Consider the following 20,969-nt stretch of genomic DNA (forward strand, 5'->3'; position numbering starts at 1 on the left):
GTATTTGCAGTGAGTGTCATTTTGCAAATGTGTTTCGAAATCCTTCTGAGAGACTGGCATTGCTTTCACAAATCAGGCATCTGTGGTTGTAAGAATTTCTCAAAATAGCACTGAATTAACCCACCCACCCCTCTTTTAATCTCTCCTATTCAGATACTAAAAGTGGATCTCACCAGCAAAGATTACCTCATTCATAAATTAGCCCAGGTCAGATGGGTGACAAGCACTTAACTGTCTGCAGAAAACAGGCTCCATGAGAACCTCGCCGTGGCTCTAATGAATGTGTATTGTAATATATTAAAAAAAAACTGTGTTTTGTTATGTTAGCAGTAAACAAATGAAGGAATGGGTGGGACTGAACTTTAGTTAAAATATAATAAGGCATTTTCATTTTTTTAAGGCAAACCATTTTTGTTGTATCTGACAACTCTAGAATACTGCTTTCGGCCTTTAAAATGAGAAGGGATGTTTATTTCACTGGAATGCAGGGGTAGGGGATAAATTTGTAAAATAGGCAGTTGAATGTATTTAATATATATATCAATTATAGCAGTACAATATGTATGTCAGGAATCACATTTTTGGTCTGTTTTGCAAAGGAGTTAAAATGCCAGTATGATGCCTAACATGATGAACTATGCAATTGTAGTTTATTATGATGTTTATAAATATCTCTGCAAGAGTGTGTGATAAAATGCAACAGAGCATTATTATTATTTTGTAAATTATACTAATGTGACAATAAAACTCCACCGACAATGTACATAGTTGCACGTGTAGATTTGTGTGTGTGTGTGTGTGTGTGTGTGTGTGTGTGTGTGTGTGTGTGCATGAGCACATGTGTATAGACTTTAGTAGCGTCACTAAGACTTGGATTTTCCGGCTGATAATACTCACCTCACTTTTAAGCTTCATATACTTCTGAAGCTCAGTTTTCTAATCAGAGCTATTGATTATTCGACCTTCCTCACAGTCCCTAGATCTCCTCTCACCTATCCAGCAACTTCTAACCCCATGCTCCCACCTCACTTATGGGACTGGTACGATGGTGGTTCTCTGACAACAAGTGGGGGCAGAATAGGAGACAGGTCTTCTCCCAACCCACCCACCTACACCTGTGTTGCAATAGTGGCAAGACATAGCAGGGAAGTATTTCTTCGCCTCACTGTTCAGCACCAGGTCCTCAGAAGTTCTTGGGAGTTGGTTCAAAGAGTTTATTCTGCTCTCCGGATAGCAGAAGGCACTTGCATGGTGAGTCCACAGCAAGTCCAAAGAAATGACAAGTTTCATGCAGTATATATATCCTCCAGGCACCCTCTCCCTCCTCCCCTAGGAGCCCAACCACGTCAGCCTATGTACGCAGGTTGACATCACATATGTTCCTGCTCTGGTACTCTCAACCATATAAGGATCTTCCTTCCTGTACTTCTGACCATAAAAGGATCTTCCTCTTCCTACTCTTATCTGGGAAGAGGTCATCATCTCCGGGAACACGCTTTTGGTGTTTTCCCCGGACATCGGTCTGCGCGTATTTTGTGGTCAGCACATAAGATAAGGTACTGACGTGTTTTCTTTGTTCCCCTAGAGAGCCAGGGTCATCCCTTGCCGTGACTGATAAAGGAGAAAGCTGTTTATGCAGCTGTGTCCTTATTATGCTTTTGCTCAACAGCTCAAGTTTTGCGCATTTTAAAATGCTCTCTTTTGAAATAACAAAAGGGGGGGGGGGGTTAGTCAGTTTTAAACTTACTACACAGAAACCCATTCCTTCAGTTTCATTACACAGCCCCATCAATATTGTAAAATGTGGATGGAGAACTCTTTTGGCTGACCTGCATAGATGGTTTGTGATCCAGCCCGTGGTTCTCGATGAGGAACGCTGCTTATGTGCTTGGATCTGCCAGGAGTTCTTTAGATGTAATTCTTGCATTGCATCTAGATGACCATTTGGTTCCTTCCAAGTCTACAGTTCCATTTTTCTACGAACTTCTTAGAGCATCTGCTGCACACCTAACATTGAATCACTACTAATGAAATGGGTCTTGTGCTCACTTTAAAATAATAGAATGTTTATAGATTTGTTTGAATTGATTTCCTGTGGGCTCAGGGTAGATTTCATCAATTCTTTTTTTAAAAATGCAAAAACTTACATCGCTAAAGGGATCAAAATCTTGGTAACTGAAGACTGAAGGGAATAAAGGACACTCCTACTCTCCAAAAATGAAAAGGAGAAAATAAGTGGTTTGATAATCACTTCTGATTCTAGAGCTCAAAGCACACTTCAGACTTCATTTTGTGATTTAAAGCTCCATGCATGACCCCCCCCCCCCCACACACACACTTTTGCCTTGGTGCTTCCCCCATGAAAACATGCTTGTTACTGCTTAATTGGAGCAAATGGCAGTATGAAGAAAACCTGAATTGCCATTTGTTCCAATTCAGCATTAAAGAGCAGGTTTTCCCAGGGAAAGCAACTGGGGGTCAAAAGGGAAAAGACATGACAATGTAAAGTGTGGACCTGTTTCTAAAGGCACGAAAGGATGTCTGGGTGGTCCCTCAAGAGACCTGCAGCCAATGACCTCTATGACTGCATGGGGAATCTGAACCTTGGTCTCCCCAATTTGCATACACACCATGCATTTAAAGCACCCACCCAGGAAGCCCAATTTACCCCTCACAGAGCTACATTTCCCACACCGTTAACAAACTACTGTTCCCATTAATCTTTTGGAGGGGTGCACTATAAATCTATGGTGTGCAATTAGCCTTAGTAGAACACTCCGATTCCTGCATAGCAAAGCATAGAATGTATGTGATCAACAGTGGTGGGGTTCTCCCAACTCCCCCCCTCCCCAGTTTTTTAATGCACACCCTGGTTGCATCACAAGGCAAATTCTTGCTTTATCTCTGCCTTCCATCAGCCACCATATCTCAAGATAGAGGGGTGCCTCTCTAAAATGTGGCAGAAGAGTATAGAAAACAGTCATAACCTCCCCCCCCCCTAAAATTCTAAGCAGAGAGCAATTAGTTCAGGCAGAAAATGCTTTGAGAGAGATACTTCCACAAGATTTCACTTGAGATATAAATATCAAAGAGCAATGGGCAATTATGGAGATATTATGTTATCATTAAAGGCATTTCTCAAAGAGATTATATTAATGCCCAAACAATTGCACTGTCAGACTTCAGAGTCGAGAAGATTATTTTAAAATACAATATAACTTACAAAATATGGGCAAGTGAGAAAGAAGGTTGGCCAGACAACTGTATTGAAAGAGATTAATAAAGAGATTTATCCAAGACTGCTAGTAAAATCAAAGGGAAAGATGACTACAGAATTGAGGGAGATTTAAACACTTGCTGTGAGTGATTGTGGTTAGATAAAAGAAAATGGACATAAAAAACCCCAACTGGCCGCAATCTTAACTTTCTGCCCTCATGTCAATTTGATTATGACTTTTGATTAACCAAGGAGATCTGTCAACTTTTTAAAACCTAAAGGCTCTTGAGGCCTTACATACTTTTATACATGCACCCATTCAGGTATCCTTCGTTTTAAGTTGGGTGCTGGCTCAACTTAACTCCACCAGAAACCCATGGGGACAGGCAATACTTTCAAGTGGCAGATGATATGAGAATTCCAGCCCAGAACCCTATGTGATACTGCAGTGAATCTGGAATGAACCTGTCAGATAAAGGTGATGCAAACTCAAGGAAAGACTTGGGATTGGTGAAGCCAAACAGTATGGTAGTCCACTTGACAAACCACCTGATTTTATTGCATGGCTACTGCACTCAGGTGATTGCCTGAGTGACACAATCCATGGCTGGTGGACTGTATCAGCGGTGGACAATGGGCTCTCAAATGACAGTGCTGCCCTGTGCAACACTAAAATTTGGTTCCCTCTACAGGGTGATGCCCAGTGTGGCCACATTGGTCACAATACCGTAAAACGGTTCCTGGCTGCATTCAACGTGCTGAGTCACAACTTGTGAAGGTCTTCTCTTGAAACAGCAAAATGTCCTCAGCTGGCTATTGTTTAGGGTTGCCATATTTCAAAAAGTGAAATTCCAGATACAAAAGTTGAGTTGGGTGTTTATTTTTTTTGGGGGGGGGGGAGTTAAGTTGCTGAACCTCTTAAGACGTTTCTGAGCTATTATTAAGTAAATTTGCCAAAACTGGATTTTCCCGGACATTTTAACAAATTCTGCCCAAATCCTGGCTATGTCCAGGAAATCCTGGACGTATGGCAAGCCTACTATTGTTAAAAGCATCCGCATGACTGGAACAAACTGCCATCTGGCTTATCTCTTCCCAGAAATGGTTGCTTTCCCTTTTTTTGGTGGGTGGTCATTGCGGCCTGACATGGCTCCTCAGGACCCGGGGGGAGAGCTTGTTGGAATCTTCAAGCCTTGTCAGAGGAATTGGCCACTCTCCAGGCACCCGGCTTGAGTTCCTTGTTGACCTCCCTGTCTGCGACTCCCGGCAGGATACAGGCGAGGTCTCTATCGGCGATCCTCCTCAAACATGAGAAGAACACACCACTCTTCCCCTCCTCCCTGCCTCCCCCAGGGAGGGGAAAGAGACAGACAGAAATGTATTTACATGCCTTTATTTCTGTCTTTGCAGCAGTACAGAGAAACACGTCTGCACTCTCTAATCACCAACAGCAGAGAGAGAGAGACTCCACCCCTGTACTTCCAGTACAGGTCAGATGACACTCTGAGCTAACATCCGGTGCTCAGTACAGTGAATAGACTGTCCCTTTGTTCCCACGGTACAGTCCCAAACATCAACATCCTGTTTGGCTTTCCAGCCAGCTGCAGCTCGCTGCTGCATTGCTCCTTTTTCGTAACAGAGCTATCCCTCCCTCCTTTGTGGCTGACCATTGGCTTCAGCTGCAGCTGGCTGCAAGGGATGTCAGGATTGCCTGTCCAAATTGCTAGTTTAAACTGTCCAGTCATGGTCTTCTAAGCTGGCAGGGCTTCAGCAGCAGACCAGAGGGAGCAAGGCTTCACTCTGGTCCTCTGTCTCTGCTCAACCTGGCTGCATCAAACAGAGCAGTGACATGAGGAGGCTCCATCCAGGGGCCTGGCTGGGAGCACAACTCAGTAGAAGAAGAAATGCTTTTTATGCAGAAGGCCCCAAATACAGTCCTAGTGTTGGTGCTGACCTTTAAAGCCCTAAACGGCCTCGGTCCAGTATATCTGAAGGTGCGTCTCCACCCCCATCGTTTTACCCAGACACTGAGGTCCAGGGCCGAGGACCTTCTGGCGGTTCCCTCACTGTGAGAAGCTAAGTTACAGCGAACCAGGCAGAGGGCCTTCTCGGTAGTGGCGCCCTCCCTGTGGAATGCCCTCCCACCAGATGTCAAAGAGAACAACAACTACCAGACTTTTAGAAGACATCTTAAGGTAGCCCTGTTTAGGGAAGCTTTTAAAGTTTGATGCATTACAGCATTTTAATATTTTGTTGGAAGCCGCCCAGAGTGGCTGGCGTATAAATAATAAATTATTATTATTTTTACTAGGCATCTTCTGGTGAGTTCGGTAAAGATCCCTCTCTGAAACCCTGGAGTGTCATTGCTAGTCTTGTGCAAACTGACTTAGATGGACCAGTTGCCTCAGTATAAACAGCTTCCTATGTCCTGACACCAGAGCTATCCCTTGCAGCGACCAGAGCTGTATCCTGGAATGATACTGTGTAACTGATATCTGCTCTTGACTGCTCTGGCATAAAGGCAGTACAATCAAATCTTGGTTTTCGAACGTCTCTGCTGCTAAATGTTTAGGAAACCAAATGCCGAAAACCCAGAAGTGATCCTCAGTTTTTGAACATTTTGGAAGTTGAACGGACTTCTAGAACAGATTGTGTTTGAAAACCGAGGTTCTGCTGTATCTAAATACATGTAACATTCATTTCCCCATACTTGGCTTGCCCCACTTTCCAGAAACAGCTGGAGAGCTTCAATTCCTCAGTCAAGACCCAACTTAAATCTGACAACACTTCTGACAAAGCACTACATAAAATGCGTGCTAAGTGTCCATTTAAACCATAGAATCATAGATTTTTGAGGTTGCAAGGGATCCTGAGGGTCTCATAGCCCTGTAATGCAGGAATATTTCTCCCAGTGTGGGGCTCAAACCCACATCCCTCAGATTAAGGATATCCTCCTCTACCAACTCAGCAACAGATGGGCACAGACCTGCCCTCACCAATATAGTACACTCCAGATGTTCTGGCCCACAATTCCCATCAGCCCTCAGGCAGAAGGAGCGGTGGGAGTTGTGCTCCAAAATATCTAGGAAGCACCAAGTCTGGGGAAGGCTGCTGAGTATGTATGGTTTGGCGGCAACCTATTTTTCTGCTCTTACATTCCGTTGTCGGGTAAAAAAGAAAATGTCCTGGGGTTGCTTCCTTGCTCCAGATCAGCCCTGACAAGTTCTACTAATTTAAGTACATCTTCTTTGGGAGCTCCACATCCCATCCCTAGTGCTTCCAAAAGAAAATAAAACCCACATTTCAAAACAGCCCCCCTGAAAACAAACAAACAAAAAAAATCCACACAATTCAAAGGAGGATATTTGATGCTATTTCTTTTCACTTTGAAACACGACAGGGTGAGCATGTTGATAAGCAAATCTACAGCATCCTCCCGTACGGGCGGCTTTTGTCTGGAGCACGTGGCAGCGAAACCTGGCAAGCGCTGTGCTGCAGCTGTAGCTTGCCACAGACAACTCAGCGGGTAATTGTAACACAGTGGACGTTGCTTGCATGGATGAACTCTTATTACAGCCTCGCAGATGGTTCTAACAGATCACATTGACTTTCACAAGGGTACTGCAGAAACTAAACATGCAGGGAGAACTATCTTTCAAAACTGTAGAACAGGAATCCTGGAGACCTGGATGATCAGGAAACTCAACAGCTTATTTATTTATCTTCCTGTGGACACTGGAGTTCCTATCATCTGTCTGTCTGCCTGTCTGTCATCTAAATAAATAAATAAATAAATAAATAAATAAATAAATAAATAAATAAATAAATAAATAAATCTATTATTTATCTATTAGATAAAACCTGTGCTTTATCTGCCTATTGCATTTGTGAGTTCCATCCTACATACTTTCTACCTATGGCTACATACACCTCAACTGTCTTGATTAAATTGGGACATCCCGTTTTAGGGCTCCATGCCCTCATGTGGGTCACATGATTTGCCTGGAAACACAGTCCAGTTTTTGGCTGTGACGTTGGAGGGTATGAACTGATTGAAATGATTTTATAATGAATTGATTTTATAATGTTGTATTATTTTACTGTTGTTAGCCGCTCTGAGCCAAGCTTCGGCTGGGGAAGGCGGGATATAAATAAAAATTTCTTCTTCTTCTTCTTCTTCTTCTTCTTCTTCTTCTTCTTCTTCTTCTTCTTCGTCTTCGTCTTCGTCTTCTTCTTCTGTACCTATCTACCTATTACACCAAGGGACCCAGTTCATACCATAGCTGAGATGTTTAAACCCAGTCCTACTTCCATATTCAATTTAATAAAATTTCTGCAGTGCTTGATTGTAAAAAAACACACCCTCAAAGTAACTTACGAAGGATTAAACAGTAAAATCAAGGAAAAAATACAAGCCTACTTTAAAGCATACAAAAGTTAAAATACTAAAACAGATTAAAATTAATTCAACTTTCTAAGCATATGTGTCTACTTATCTAAACAGGAATGCTTTTAACAGGCACCATGGACACGATGGGCATGCTAAATCGTGAATGGCTCTTATTTTGATGAGTACTTTGCAGTATCTGCTTTAAAATGAAAATGGAAGTCACTTGTTTGAGCTCAGAAAAGTCAGTACGATTCATTCTCTATCAGAAAAACTTACAGCTTACCCTTATAATAATAATAATAACAATGATTTATTATTTATACCCTGCCCATCTGGCTGGGCTTCCCTAGCCACTCTGGGCGGCTTCCAACAAAATATTAAAATACAGTAATGCATCAAACTTTAAAAGCTTTCCTAAAGAGGGCTGCCTTCAGATGTCTTCTAAAAGTCTGGTAGTTGTTGTTCTCTTTGACATCTGGTGGGAGGGCGTTCCACAGGGCGGGTGTCACTACCGAGAAGGCCCTCTGCCTGGTTCCCTGTAACTTGGCTTCTCACAGCGAGGGAACTGCCAGAAGGCCCTCAGCACTGGACCTCAGTGTCCAGGAAGAATGATGGAGGTTGAGATGCTCTTTCAGGTATACTGGACCAAGGCCATTTAGGGCTTTAAAGGTCAGCACCAACACTTTGAATTGTGCTCAGAAACATACTGGGAGCTAGTGTAGGTCTTTCAAGACCGGTGTTATGTGGTCTCGGCAGCCACTCCCAGTCACCAGCCTAGCTGTCACATTCTGGATTAGTTGTAGTTTCTGAGTCACCTTCAAAGGTAGCCCCACGTAGAGCGAATTGCAGTAGTCCAAGCGAGAGATAACCAGAGCATGTACCACTCTGGCAAGGCAGTCCGCAGGCAGATAGGGTCTCAGCCTGTGTACCAGATGGAGCTGGTAAACAGCTGCCCTGGACACAGAATTGACCTGTGCTTCCATGGACAGCTGCGAGTCCAAAATGACTCCCAGGCTTCACACCTGGTCCTTCAGGGGCACTGTTACCCCATTCAGGACCAGGAAGTCCTCCATACCCACCCGCCTCCTGTCCCCCCAAAACAGTACTTCTGCCTTGTCAGGATTCAACCTCAATCTGTTAGCCACCATCCATCCTCCAACTGCCTCCAGACACTCACAAGGGACCTTCACCGCTTTCCCTGGTTCTGATTTGAAAGAGAGGTAGCCATCTTCAGTATGTTTTCAATGTGATCATTGATGTAAATCTCCAGAATGTATTTTGTACTGTTAAGTTTTTACCTGTCTTTAGTACATTTTATTTTATTGCTACGGCTAGTGGCAGATACAAATAAAGATTCTTCTGGTTCTGATACTCATCAGCTTCAGGTCTGTTAAGAATTCTTCAAAAGATCTGCCCTCTTTTTCAGATCTGTCTCTCAGATGTCTCACTTGTTTTGGTAGAGCATTGGTCTGCAAACTCCTCTTAACTTTATTGCTCATCCTGGTTTAGCTGAATGCTATTCAATACATCCATAGCCTCATTTCCCTTTATGTTAATCAATCTGGCTGTTTGACGCTCATCTCCTTTTCTTGCATAGCCTTTTGCTTGCATCTGTATCTCAAAGCTCTGTGATAAATCTTTTCCAAGATTCAGTACTTTTACCTGAGACTTATGTAGTTCATTGGCTAGTTTTAAGTGCTCCACGTGGCTCAATGTTTGCTTAGAGCAAAGGTAATCTGGTATAAAGGAGAACAGGCAGTAGTTGCTCCATTTTTTAATTTTTTTTTTGAGATAGGCATCTTTGGAAGGGTGCTGTCTACGGGACACCCTCCTGAGTGGATTGGTCTCCTTGCCAATGTCATAGTTTCCCATTCCACTGCACTCCTCCTCCAGTCCAAATCCATACCACTGTTCAGAAAGGGGGTACAGCAAGTGGAGTCTTGACAGGGGCAGCTAAACAGTAAGGATGAAGAGGTCCAGGACCAGAACATTGTAGGGATCAACAGTACCGCCCCCCGCTGTAGGGAGGGTGTCTTGTCATCTCCATGACACCACCACTTAAGACAGGGCACTTGTATCTTTAGTGAGGATGCCCAATGGTAATTTCAGTGGGTGAAACTTTTCCGATTCATACATGACAACACATTCCTGACCAGTGTTCTCCCTTTTGTGCCGTTGTGAAAGGTGCAGGAGCATCTTGCAATGCACTTCCAAGACTCCAATCGCTGGTCCATTTGCACAAACATCATGTATAGATGCCTCTGGAAATGCCTCAGGGGTCTCAATTTTAAGGGGACAGTGCTTGTGAGACCCCAGGAGCAGGAAATCAGGAGCAGTCATAAAATATTTGATGCTTGGGCTCCTCCAGCCTTCCCTGCCCCAAATAATGTCCCTGCTGTGCTTGTGTAGCGATCAGATGGGATTACCATGAGGAATTATAGAATATACATCAAGCCACCGTGTCCACGATGAAGACATTGTGTTGACTGGGTTTGATATATTGATGATAATTTCTGATTAAATCCCATAAGATTCTACATGCATGCCCTTTTCATGCCCTTTTGCCCTTGCTGCCCATTTCTCCTTGCTCTTCACAAATCACGTACACGCTTAGACAGGCAGGCGTCCTGTGTCCTCAAAGACTGGGCAGTTTCGTCTTTGTAGTTTTCTGATTGTTAATCTTAGGATGTTAATCTTAGGGCCTGGAAATAGTTTCACAGGAAGGTGATAAAGATGCCTATCTCCTTGCCATCCTTCTATCCTCTCTTGTTTACTCCTGTTTGTGATCTCCGGAGTTTCTCTAGTCCTCTTTTATCTACTCTCAGATTATGTATGCATGCTCAGAGTAGTAGTCTTTGTAGTTAAAAGAATTTCTTTTGATTTAACTTGTCCCCACGTGGGTTTGTGGAAATGCTCAGAAGAAATCTGATTGGTTCTTTTGAACACTCTGTAAAAAGTTCTTTTGTGAATAAAACTACCTGGGCCGAGGGGCTGCACACCGGACAGGCACAGAGAGACACGATTATACGCACCCTTCCCAGAGTCTTGCTGGTTCAAGCCTCTGTGTGTATTCTTATTAATCAGAGTTCAATCCTTCCTTTACTTTGGGAAAGCAACATGCTTGCATCTAGCTAACTCTGCCTTCCAGAACCCTGTCCTGCTTCTTCTGCAACAACTACAAACTTACTCCTAAGATGCAAAGAGGGAATGCAAGTTTTCCTTTTCTTATATTCGTTTCCCACCATGGCAAAAGAAGTATAACTTTCCGCGCTGCTGTGTCCATATCTCTGCCTCTGTAGCTTTTCCCCAAGCTGAACAACCATGAAGCCAGACAAACTGCGCTGGTATTACCTCTAGCAGCACAATCACGTTTCAGAAAGAAATCAGTTCTAAAGAGTCTGAAAGCAATTTGATGAGTGGAGCATTCATCAAAATTATCTGGAGTAATCTCTGGAGAAGCTGGATATACTCCCCCCTTTTCAGTATGATGCAATTTCTCTTCACTACTATCCAACGTTTGCTTTGTAGAAATAGTTCTGAGAAGGAATAGTTATTTACAGGACAAGAAATAAACTAAAATAAGAGACTTACACTTTCTTCAGTATATATATCCGTTAGCCACAGACTAAGAACACGAGAACTATTTGTTTCCTTTCATTCCTAGCAGAATGATTTATTTTATTTTATTTTTTTTGCTTTTGAGTCAAAGGTGGTAGTGAAGTGGATCAACAATAACACCAGAAGACTAAGACTGTGTCTGGAAGAGAAAATGTACTGTCTCCTCACCTAAACCCCACTGTGCATTGACATCAACTTCAGAGACCCCTGTCCCATCATCAAAAGCAAGGCAGTCCATGACTGGGAAAACCTGCCAAAACGATGCCTCCCAAAGGTTGCATTAAAAGAAAATAACTTTGCACTCTCAGCATCTTACAGTACTTGCCCCAAACATGAGGCTGTATCCAAAACTAAAATATATTTTGCACCTGCCATTTCAGTGCAATTTCAGGTGCCTCTTTTGGAGAAGAACCCTGTTATCCTTGCCTGCTTTTATTTATTTTGTTTGTTGTATATCTCATCTATAATCCTGACTCATCAACTTCAGGTCTCAACCGTTGCTACTGTGTCTTTTCTCTTAGCATATCAAGATAACGAGGTGAGAGCAAAAACTGCAAAAATTTAAGCATGGGCAATTAGAATAATATCTATTATTTGATAACTGATGCAAACCTCCAGAATGTATCTTGTATTGTTAAGTTTTTGCCTCTGTCTTCAGTACATTGGACCAGGACCTGGAAAACTAAACCATTCCCATGGGATCCAATGGTTCTAAAAGGAAGTGCTTTGAGAAGACATTGTGAATGCAGGTAGCAAGAATTTCCAAATAACTATATAAATTTGGAGCAGGGGTGGTGTCAGCCTTCAAGGAATTGGCTTCCTTCCCCCTTGGCAGTAGATAAGCAGAACCAGTTAGAATTCTTTAATAATCACACTGAGGGATAACAGAACGTCTCCCTCTAAGAATGGCGATGCTTTCAATTAAGGCTCCACACCCCGGCCGTCTCAATCCACGTCACCCCTACATCTGGTAACCTGAGCTTGTAGTCGCTGTGATTTCTGTTTGGCAACTTTCTCAGCTCTTCTAGAACATGGGGAGGGAAGGAAGGGGGATGCTACCCAATGACTGTGAATCTGTTAACCCTCTCTTTCCCAGTGTTTCTTCTCCTAGCTGCTCTTCATCCCATATTTCCCAGCTTTTCCCTTCTGAACTATGCCCCTCTGCAAACCACTGCTCTAAATCTATACTGTCCTCCTGTTCCTGGGGAGATTCAAGGTCAGGGGGAGGAGGCAGCTCCCACCATGCCACCTCAATGTAGCCCTCCTCAGCACGGTCCCTGGCAGGTGGGAAACCTTCATCAGCAAAGGATGTGTCTCTTGTCTTTGTGCAGTAGGCAGACTACATTCCAGCCATGCAAAAATCTCTCCATCCCCCAAGCAAGCAAGCAATATTCTTAGAGTTCAAGGACATATTCCAGCCAGGGAAAATCACTCAAGGAGGGTATAGGAGGGTATAGAGCAGGTTCAGCAAAATGGGTGACTGGGAATGGGGTGTGGCTGGGTCCCAAAGGTCGGGTAGAGAGGTCTGGAGGACTTGAGGTTTTCCACCTCTGGTAAAGAGTGTTTAGTACTGGGTCTGTGCCAGCATAACAGAATTTGTATTGTATTGCTTTTAGAAAAATGTTCTCTCTCTCTCTCCACACAAGCACACTCCAAAAAGGACCTTCCATTGTTTACTTAGAACCTTCCACCGAGGAATTACAATGTGCATTTAAATCGAATGTGTTCACCATACATTAATAATTACTGCCATTAAATACCGGGGATGTTGAGCAAAATTAAACACTTGAGACTGATTGCACAGGAGATGGCCCTGATGCAATTTGCAGGAATCCCTCTGCAGAGATAAAAAGAAAATGTGTTATATAATAATGGGAATTTTTTTTTAGAAGCGGATTCCCTTATTCCCTGAACTGACAGGCTCACCCTCCATGGCCGAGTAGGTTTTGCTTTGCTCTGATTTGTATTTGTCCAATTCAGGGCAAATAACTGTATTGCAATCTCAGGATCTCAGAACCAAAGAATACTCAAGCTTTTACCAGTTTGACTGCAAATAGAAGTTAGTGCATGTGGCCCTCCGACACAATTAAAGCTAGTCCTGTCTAAAAATGTATACATATTTCCTTCCAAGCTTGATTCAAATGGAGTGACAAACAACGGATAAAATGGAAAAAGCTAGAAAGTACCAGTACAGCAATGACTTTTATTATGTCCAAACCAGATTATTTCTTTTTTAGTTTAAAGGAACAAGAGAGCAATGATAACAGGGATGGATATCAGCTACCCCAGAGTCAACTTTCAAATATAACAACATCGCTTCAAAGCTTCCACTTTAAAGCAACACAAGGATAGTGAAGTTTACAGCATCTTTCAAGAATATTTTCCAGCACAAAAGGGAGGAAAAAATATGAATGCCCTCTGCGGCTGACATTTTGACAAGAGATGGAAGACAAAAGATCTGGTCCTGGAAATAAAGATGCAGAGTGGGGGGAGAGATTACACTTTCTCTTCTGCTAATGACAACTTGGGGAGAGAAGACATCAGGAAAAGACGATTATTATATTACATAGTAGATAACATACTGTCCGCCCCCATGCAGCCTAGGTATTATTTGCAAAAGAAAAAAGCAACCTACGTATTACTTTTGATTAAGCATTTATTTTGATCTTTGGCACCAGAGTGGCACCTCTTTGAAAGCAAACAACTCTTGAAGATGTCAACAGCTTTAAAACACAGATGTGCTGGGTGTATGTTGATGATTGTGTGTTTGTTGGCTGGAAGAAGGGAATGGCTGCACTCTAGGGGATTGGCATCAATCTGGGGCTCTGCAATCATCTGCATTTTCTTCTGGTCTCTTAGTGCAGACCCCAGGTCATTAAGCCTGAGATTCCACAGCTACCGCCTGCCATGAACCACTGTTGGCAAGACTGGCAGCTGATATATTCCATTCTAAAGTTAATATGCTATTCTCTTGATGGTATGCTGTTTTCAATGTGCATTTTACATTTGGCTTCTTTTACTAATGTTCTATTTTGAAATGTTTAAGATACTTTTTGTGTTGACTTTGATGCATTAAATGTGCATTCTTTACTTGACCTCCTTTGTAATGTTTCATTTTGAAATCTTTAAGATAACATTTTTAGATTCCTGTTAATTACGTTGGATTGTTTTATCCGATGTCTTAATGTAGGTTGTAAACTGCTTTTAGAATATTTTTTTCCTTTAAAATATAAAGTTGTATAGAAATGAAATATAAGAGTAAAGATTATCCATCCATCTGTCTGTCTGTCTGTCTGTCTGTCTGTCTGTCTGTCTGTCTATGATTGCATACACTGGGATAGAGGCAGAGATCATCTCCCACCAATGTAATGGTGCCTTCAATTTAAAGAAGGCTTTTGATACATTAGAGAGATCCCACTGGCAGAATTGGGGGAGGGGGGCTTTTTACCTGTAATTTCCATTTCCCCCACTGGAGGGCTCCATGGAACAGTATGGAAATAGTCCCAGGGGCTGCAAGGGTAGAGAGCTGGGGAAAATCACCCTCTCTGTCTACCAGTGAGAGAATCCCTTAGGCAGAATTTGACTCACCTGCAAAAGTGAAGTCTGATTCCAACCCATTACATTTATTTCTTATTGAATAGTTTCATAGTTTGAGATATGCATTCTGGGGCTTCCTTCCCAATTTAGTTTATTGGCAAGAGAGAGGGCAAATGCAAAGCAAATAAATCTACCTGTCAACTCACTCTGCTGCACCAACAGTTGGATTTGTATGCAATAAACTACCTCTCGCCATGCCCCTCCTGCATTCAGGATCTCACAAGAGCCCTTAGTGGGTGGGGTGGCAAATGGCTTAAAAGTCTTGGCTGCCCAACTGCTCTTTTCTGCCTTGGTTAGACCACACCTGGAGTACCATGTCTGGTTCTAGGTATCATCACTTAAGAAGGTTATTGACATGCTGGAACATGTGCAGAGGAGGGCAACCAAGGTAATTGAGGATCTGGAAACCAAGCTTTATGAAGAACATTTGAGGGAGTTGGGCATGTTTAGCCTGGAAAAGAGGAGATTGAGAGGAAATAGGGTAGCCATCTTGAAATATCATATGGAATATGGAGCAAGCTTGTTTTCTCCTACTCTGGGAGATTCCCACTAAACACCAGGAAGAACTTTCTGATGATAAGAGCTGTTCAACAGCAGAATGGACTGCCTCAGATGGCAGTGGACTCTCCTTCGTGGGATGTTTTTAAGCAGAGGTTGGATGGCCATCTGTCACGGATGCTTTAGCTGCAATTCCTGCATTCTGTGTGCTGGGCTAGATAACCCTTAGTGTCCCTTCGAACTCTACAATTCTGTGATTCTAGGAAGGGGCCGTTTTGTCTCATAGCCTGCCCCACGTGCCTGCCCCAAGTGCTAGTGCAGGTTGTGGTGGACAGGGCTGGGGAGAAAATGACAGAGGTTTCTAAACACACAAAGGGAGCGACACTGCTCTCTATCCTCCATATATGCATGGAAGAGGCATCATTACAGATCAAAGACACAATCTAATCAGACAAAAGCACTCAAGGATTATGTGGGAAAGGGGATAGTTTGGAGTGTGGCATGATGTGGAGATATCCTGAGAACTAGATAAAGAGGCATGGAGGGCTGCATTTGACCCCCAGCCCTATCTTAAAATATTAATTGTGACACCAGCAGCCTAATTTAGAACTCTGTATTAAATGTTTACAAGGGTTTTTTCTTTAATCAGACTGAAGAAGAAGGGAATAAGCAGCGGTCTGTTGACTACTCAAAACTTTTTGACAACATGAATTTTGTAACCAATGGTTTATATTCTTCACACTGTTTTAAGAAAATAATGAGAATAAAGGTCTCAAACCCAGAAACATCTGTTTCATTTATGGACTGGTGAGTGTCTTCCGTTTGGGTCCACATTTGCATTTAGAATGCCACTGAACCATATGACATATCTTAAAAAGAAAAATCTCCTCTTGTTTCTGTCATGCATGCTTACACAAATTAAAAGTGATGTTTCTTTCCAAGCAAAACACTGCAGTATAAATTGCCCTTTGAAAATGGGAATGTCTTCTATGCTCACTTTGAAAGAAAATATGATTGGTTGAGTCCAGACTAAGTTTGTTGCACTCAGATTCAACTTAGGAAATCAATGGGATAAGAGGGTCATGACTTAGCTTAAGTCTCATTGATTTCAATAGGAAGGTAATTCGGCTACCTTAGCCTAGATCCAAGTCAGTGTCTAGAATTTTCTAGTTTTTGTAGAAATTCGTTTCTGTCATCCGAAATTCATGTTGACTTGCTTTTGTCATCAGCATTCCCCAACAGGAACATGTCTGCAAGTTTTGTTTTGTTTTAAGTCATATGGGTTGCCATAGCCAAAACAATTAAATGACAATTAATACAATGAGAGACACTTTATTTAATACAATTAAAGTGAAGACAGATGATGCCAGGGTCAGTGAGTACAAAGGAACGGCAATGGGAACACGAGGACATAAAACAATGTTGAAATAATGCAAATAGTTTGAGAGAGAAGCAAATCTACAACCCAATTTATTAATTTCTATTTTACACCCTCACCCCCTTATTATTTATTTATTTATTTATTTATTTATTTATCTATTTATCTATTTATCTATTTATCTATTTATCTATCATCTATCTATCTATCTATCTATTTATCCATTTTGAAAATAAGCATCAAAATCAGCATAATATTCAGGAAAGGCATTGAAATTAAAAACACAACAATGTCCTGGAAGAGTGTTTCAGAAACCTAGTTCATCTTATGCATCTTTTCCTGATGTTACCCAGTGACATATGTATTACTTGGTTTCAGTGCATTATGATCCGAGGGGGAGAAAGACTCCAGCTCTAGTGGCCTTCATGGGGAAGCCGTTTCCAGAGGAAGAACTGTAAGAGGAGTGAGACTTTGTGCTGACCATCAGGCAAAGGCTTTTTCCACCTGCCTTGCCTCACCCTCCAGCCCTAGGAGCCTGCAGAACCGAGTTGCTGTTATCAACATTATGTGTATTTGCCATTTGATGAACTGAGTGGAAGCTTATGAGTCATGGAGTGGGGAGAGTGTGTGTGTGAATCCAACAGTGCTTAGTTTGTTTTCATTCATGTGCTAGTTCGTTCATGTGGTTAATGTGGTTTTGTGGATTATGAGTGCTGCAGTGCTTTACAAAAGTTACATAGTGGTGCCTTGGTTCTCAAATGCTGAAAACCCGGAAGTAAGTGTTCCAGTTATCAAAAGTTTTTCGGAAGCTGCGCCTTGGTTTTTGAACATTTCAGAAGTCAAATGGACTTCTGGAACGGATTAAGTTTGGTGCTTTTGTTTTTGCTATTTATTTTGCATTTCTGTTTTTGAGGCTTTTTGGGTTAATTTGTTTTTGTGACTGTGTGGAACCCAGTTCAGCTACTGATTGATTGATTGATTGATTGTGTGACTGTGGAAATGGATAAAAGCCCCCCATCCAAACATTGACTATCATCAGTGCAAGTAAAAAAAAAATGATAATTTTAATTTTTATCATCTACAATACTGTCTTATTTATTTTATAGTACAGTACATTGATTATTGCTTTCATTTTATGGATCAATGGTCTTGTTAGATAGTAAAATTCACGTTAAATTGCTGTTTTAGGGGTTGTTTGTAAAAGTCTGTAACAGATTAATCTGGTTTGCATTACTTTGTATGGGAAAGCAAGCCTTGGTTTTGGAACACTTTGGTTTTGGAACGGACTTCCAGAACGGATTACGTTTGAGAACCAAGGTACCACAGTAATATGACTTTTGTCATGGTTGCACTGTTTAGCTTATACTTTTAGTCACTTTGTTAATAGTTTGTCATAGAAGGTGGTTGTTTTACTGATGATTTGTAATTGTTTTGCTGACGATCTATTCTTTGTGATTATAGAATAATTATTCTATATGATTTATGTTATAATTGTGATGTACTGTTATTTATTGCTCATGAACTGCTTTGTGATTTGAGTGAAAAGAGATATAAGAAATGAGAAGAAATGAAAACAAGAGCATGTTTCACCCACAAAGGAAATATGCATGGTACGTACTTCAGCAGTGCCTGCTTCCTCTAGCAACATATATTCCAGCTCAGAAAGAGTGGGTGGGGGAACACATTCTTCCCACCAGGTGACTGATTGTACAATTACTGCCTTCCAATTCAAGTTTAAAAGGATAATTCAAGTTAAAAGATGTGAAATAAGCTAGCAAAAATTAACCAGCAGTTACTGAACAGCAGGATGTGCCATCAGGGCAGGACGTTGCCCTTTTCATCATCAGTTTCCTGCAGAACAAGGTTCTGAACTCTTGAGTGAGTTTAACTGGAGGCCACTTTATTTTCCTTTTCCTTTTTTAAAGCATGGTAGGCCCCCTTCCGACCTCACACCATGGGAAGCAAACAGTCTCACATTGGAAGTGGTTGTAAATAAAACCAATGTAATGGGTAATTCAGATTTCGACATGGAAAAGTGTGTGTGTGTGTGTGTGTGTGTGTGTGTGTGTGTGTGTGTGTGAAAAGCAGGTGGACCAAGAAACAAAATGCTCAATTTGGAAGGCCCTCATTCAGGAGACAAACAACAACAACAACCAGGACCCTCACTAGTTTCCACTTACCTTCTTCTTTCTTCTGCATCTATATTTTAGAAAGCTGTTTGTCCATCCATCTGTTCTCTATGCATTTGGACACCCCTTAAGATATCAAATTTGGCATGATGGTTCTTGAGATCAAGGAGTATGTCTCAGTCTATAATAAGGTGCCATTTTGAAGCACGGTGGTGGACTGAAATTTTCAGGACTGCACTGTTTTGGATACCTATTAAGATGTAACTATCATGTCACCGCTGGAGGAATGCTCTTCAGAACACCACCTGATACTCCCCAAAGCAAATGTTACAGCCTGTGTCAGTCATGGGCGTAGGAAAGGGGGTGGGGTGGTTCGCACCAGGTTCCATCATGGAGGGGGGGGGTGACAAATTATCAAGGAACAATTACTGCCCTACTAGGGTGGTTCATAAAAAACTTTTTTTAAAAAAACAATGCCTGCTCCAAAGGTCTTATCTTACTACATTAGGGATTATATAGCTATATATGAAATTTCAAGCCTATCAATATCATAGAATCATAGAGTTGGAAGAGACCACAAGGGCCATCGAGTCCAACCCCCTGCCAAGCAGGAAACACCATCAGAGCACTCCTGACATATGGTTGTCAAGCCTCTGCTTAAAGACCTCCAAAGAAGGAGACTCCACCACACTCCTTGGCAGCAAATTCCACTGTCGAACAGCTCTTACTGTCAGGAAGTTCTTCCTAATGTTTAGGTGGAATCTTCTTTCTTGTAGTTTGGATCCATTGCTCCGTGTCCGCTTCTCTGGAGCAGCAGAAAACAACCTTTCTCCCTCCTCTATATGACATCCTTTTATATATTTGAGCATGGCTATCATATCACCCCTTAACCTCCTCTTCTCCAGGCTAAACATGCCCAGCTCCCTTAGCCGTTCCTCATAAGGCATCGTTTCCAGGCCTTTGACCATTTTGGTTGCCCTCCTCTGGACACGTTCCAGTTTGTCAGTGTCCTTCTTGAACTGTGGTGCCCAGAACTGGACACAGTACTCCAGGTGAGGTCTGACCAGAGCAGAATACAGTGGCACTATTACTTCCCTTGATCTAGATGCTAGACTCCTATTGATGCAGCCCAGAATTGCATTGGCTTTTTTAGCTGCCGCGTCACACTGTTGGCTCATGTCAAGTTTGTGGTCAAGCAAGACTCCTAGATCCTTTTCACATGTACTGCTCTCAAGCCAGGTGTCCCCCATCTTGTATTTGTGCCTCTAATTTTTTTTGCCCAAGTGCAATACTTTACATTTCTCCCTGTTAAAGTTCATCTTGTTTGTTTTGGCCCAGTTCTCTAATCTGTCAAGGTCGTTTTGAAGTGTGATCCTGTCCTCTGGGGTGTTAGCCACCCCTCCCAGTTTGGTGTCATCTGCAAATTTGATCAGGATGCCCTTGAGTCCATCATCCAAGTCGTTGATAAAGATGTTGGATAAGACCGGGGGCAAGACAGAACCCTGTGGCACACCACTAGTCATCCATGAAAATAGCCGTTTACTTGGTTCTTTTCCTATGTCGTGATGGCTGAAATTTCAATTCAGTGGAGCACTTACTGTTCCCAACCCTAACCCAGCGGAAAGCCATCTAATCAGATTTTAATTTGATTTTGATATGTTTTTAGGAGGTAATTTAATTATTGTTGGATTTTATACCAATGTTATGTATCTGATGTTAGCCGCCGTGAACCTGACTTCAGCTGGGGAGGGTGGGATATAAATAAAAGTTTATTATTATTACTTATTATTATTCCTTTGTAAGAAAATATGAAATAATGTAAAACCATTTTTGCAGGCAAAAAACCCCAAAACAATGTGTGGGGGTGTGACAAAAAATTTTCCACACCAGGTACCACCTGACCTTCCTACACCTCTGGTGTCAGTGAGACAGTTTGGTGAGAAAGCACAGGAGCATCCAGGACATTGAGGGATTACCTCAAACATCCCCTGCAAAACACAAAGGGTCCCTTCACATAATCAGAGGCTGAGCCCCATGGGATCCAGAGCACCATTGCCTCAAGGTGCAGGTCTACCTTTCTTGAATACTAAATGTGCCTCAAGAAAGGGTCAACGTTTTTATCTTGCCCCCATAGACCCATCC

General features: G+C 42.1%; 1 protein-coding gene across 3 annotated transcripts in view; it reads left to right on the top strand.

Annotated features, from left to right (window-relative positions):
- SI (sucrase-isomaltase) overlaps window positions 1-763 on the top strand; it is a 109,092-nt gene extending 108,329 nt beyond the window's left edge. For all 3 annotated transcript variants that reach the window (XM_077929800.1, XM_077929798.1, XM_077929799.1), the window contains exon 71: window positions 154-763. In XM_077929800.1, coding sequence (XP_077785926.1) covers window positions 154-231 — 78 coding nt within the window. In that variant the 3' untranslated portion in view covers window positions 232-763. The remainder of the gene's footprint in view (window positions 1-153) is intronic.
- The last annotated feature ends 20,206 nt before the right edge of the window (window positions 764-20,969 follow it).

This window comes from Podarcis muralis, chromosome 6, assembly GCF_964188315.1.
Source record: "Podarcis muralis chromosome 6, rPodMur119.hap1.1, whole genome shotgun sequence".
NCBI classification, from domain to species: Eukaryota; Metazoa; Chordata; class Lepidosauria; order Squamata; family Lacertidae; genus Podarcis; species Podarcis muralis.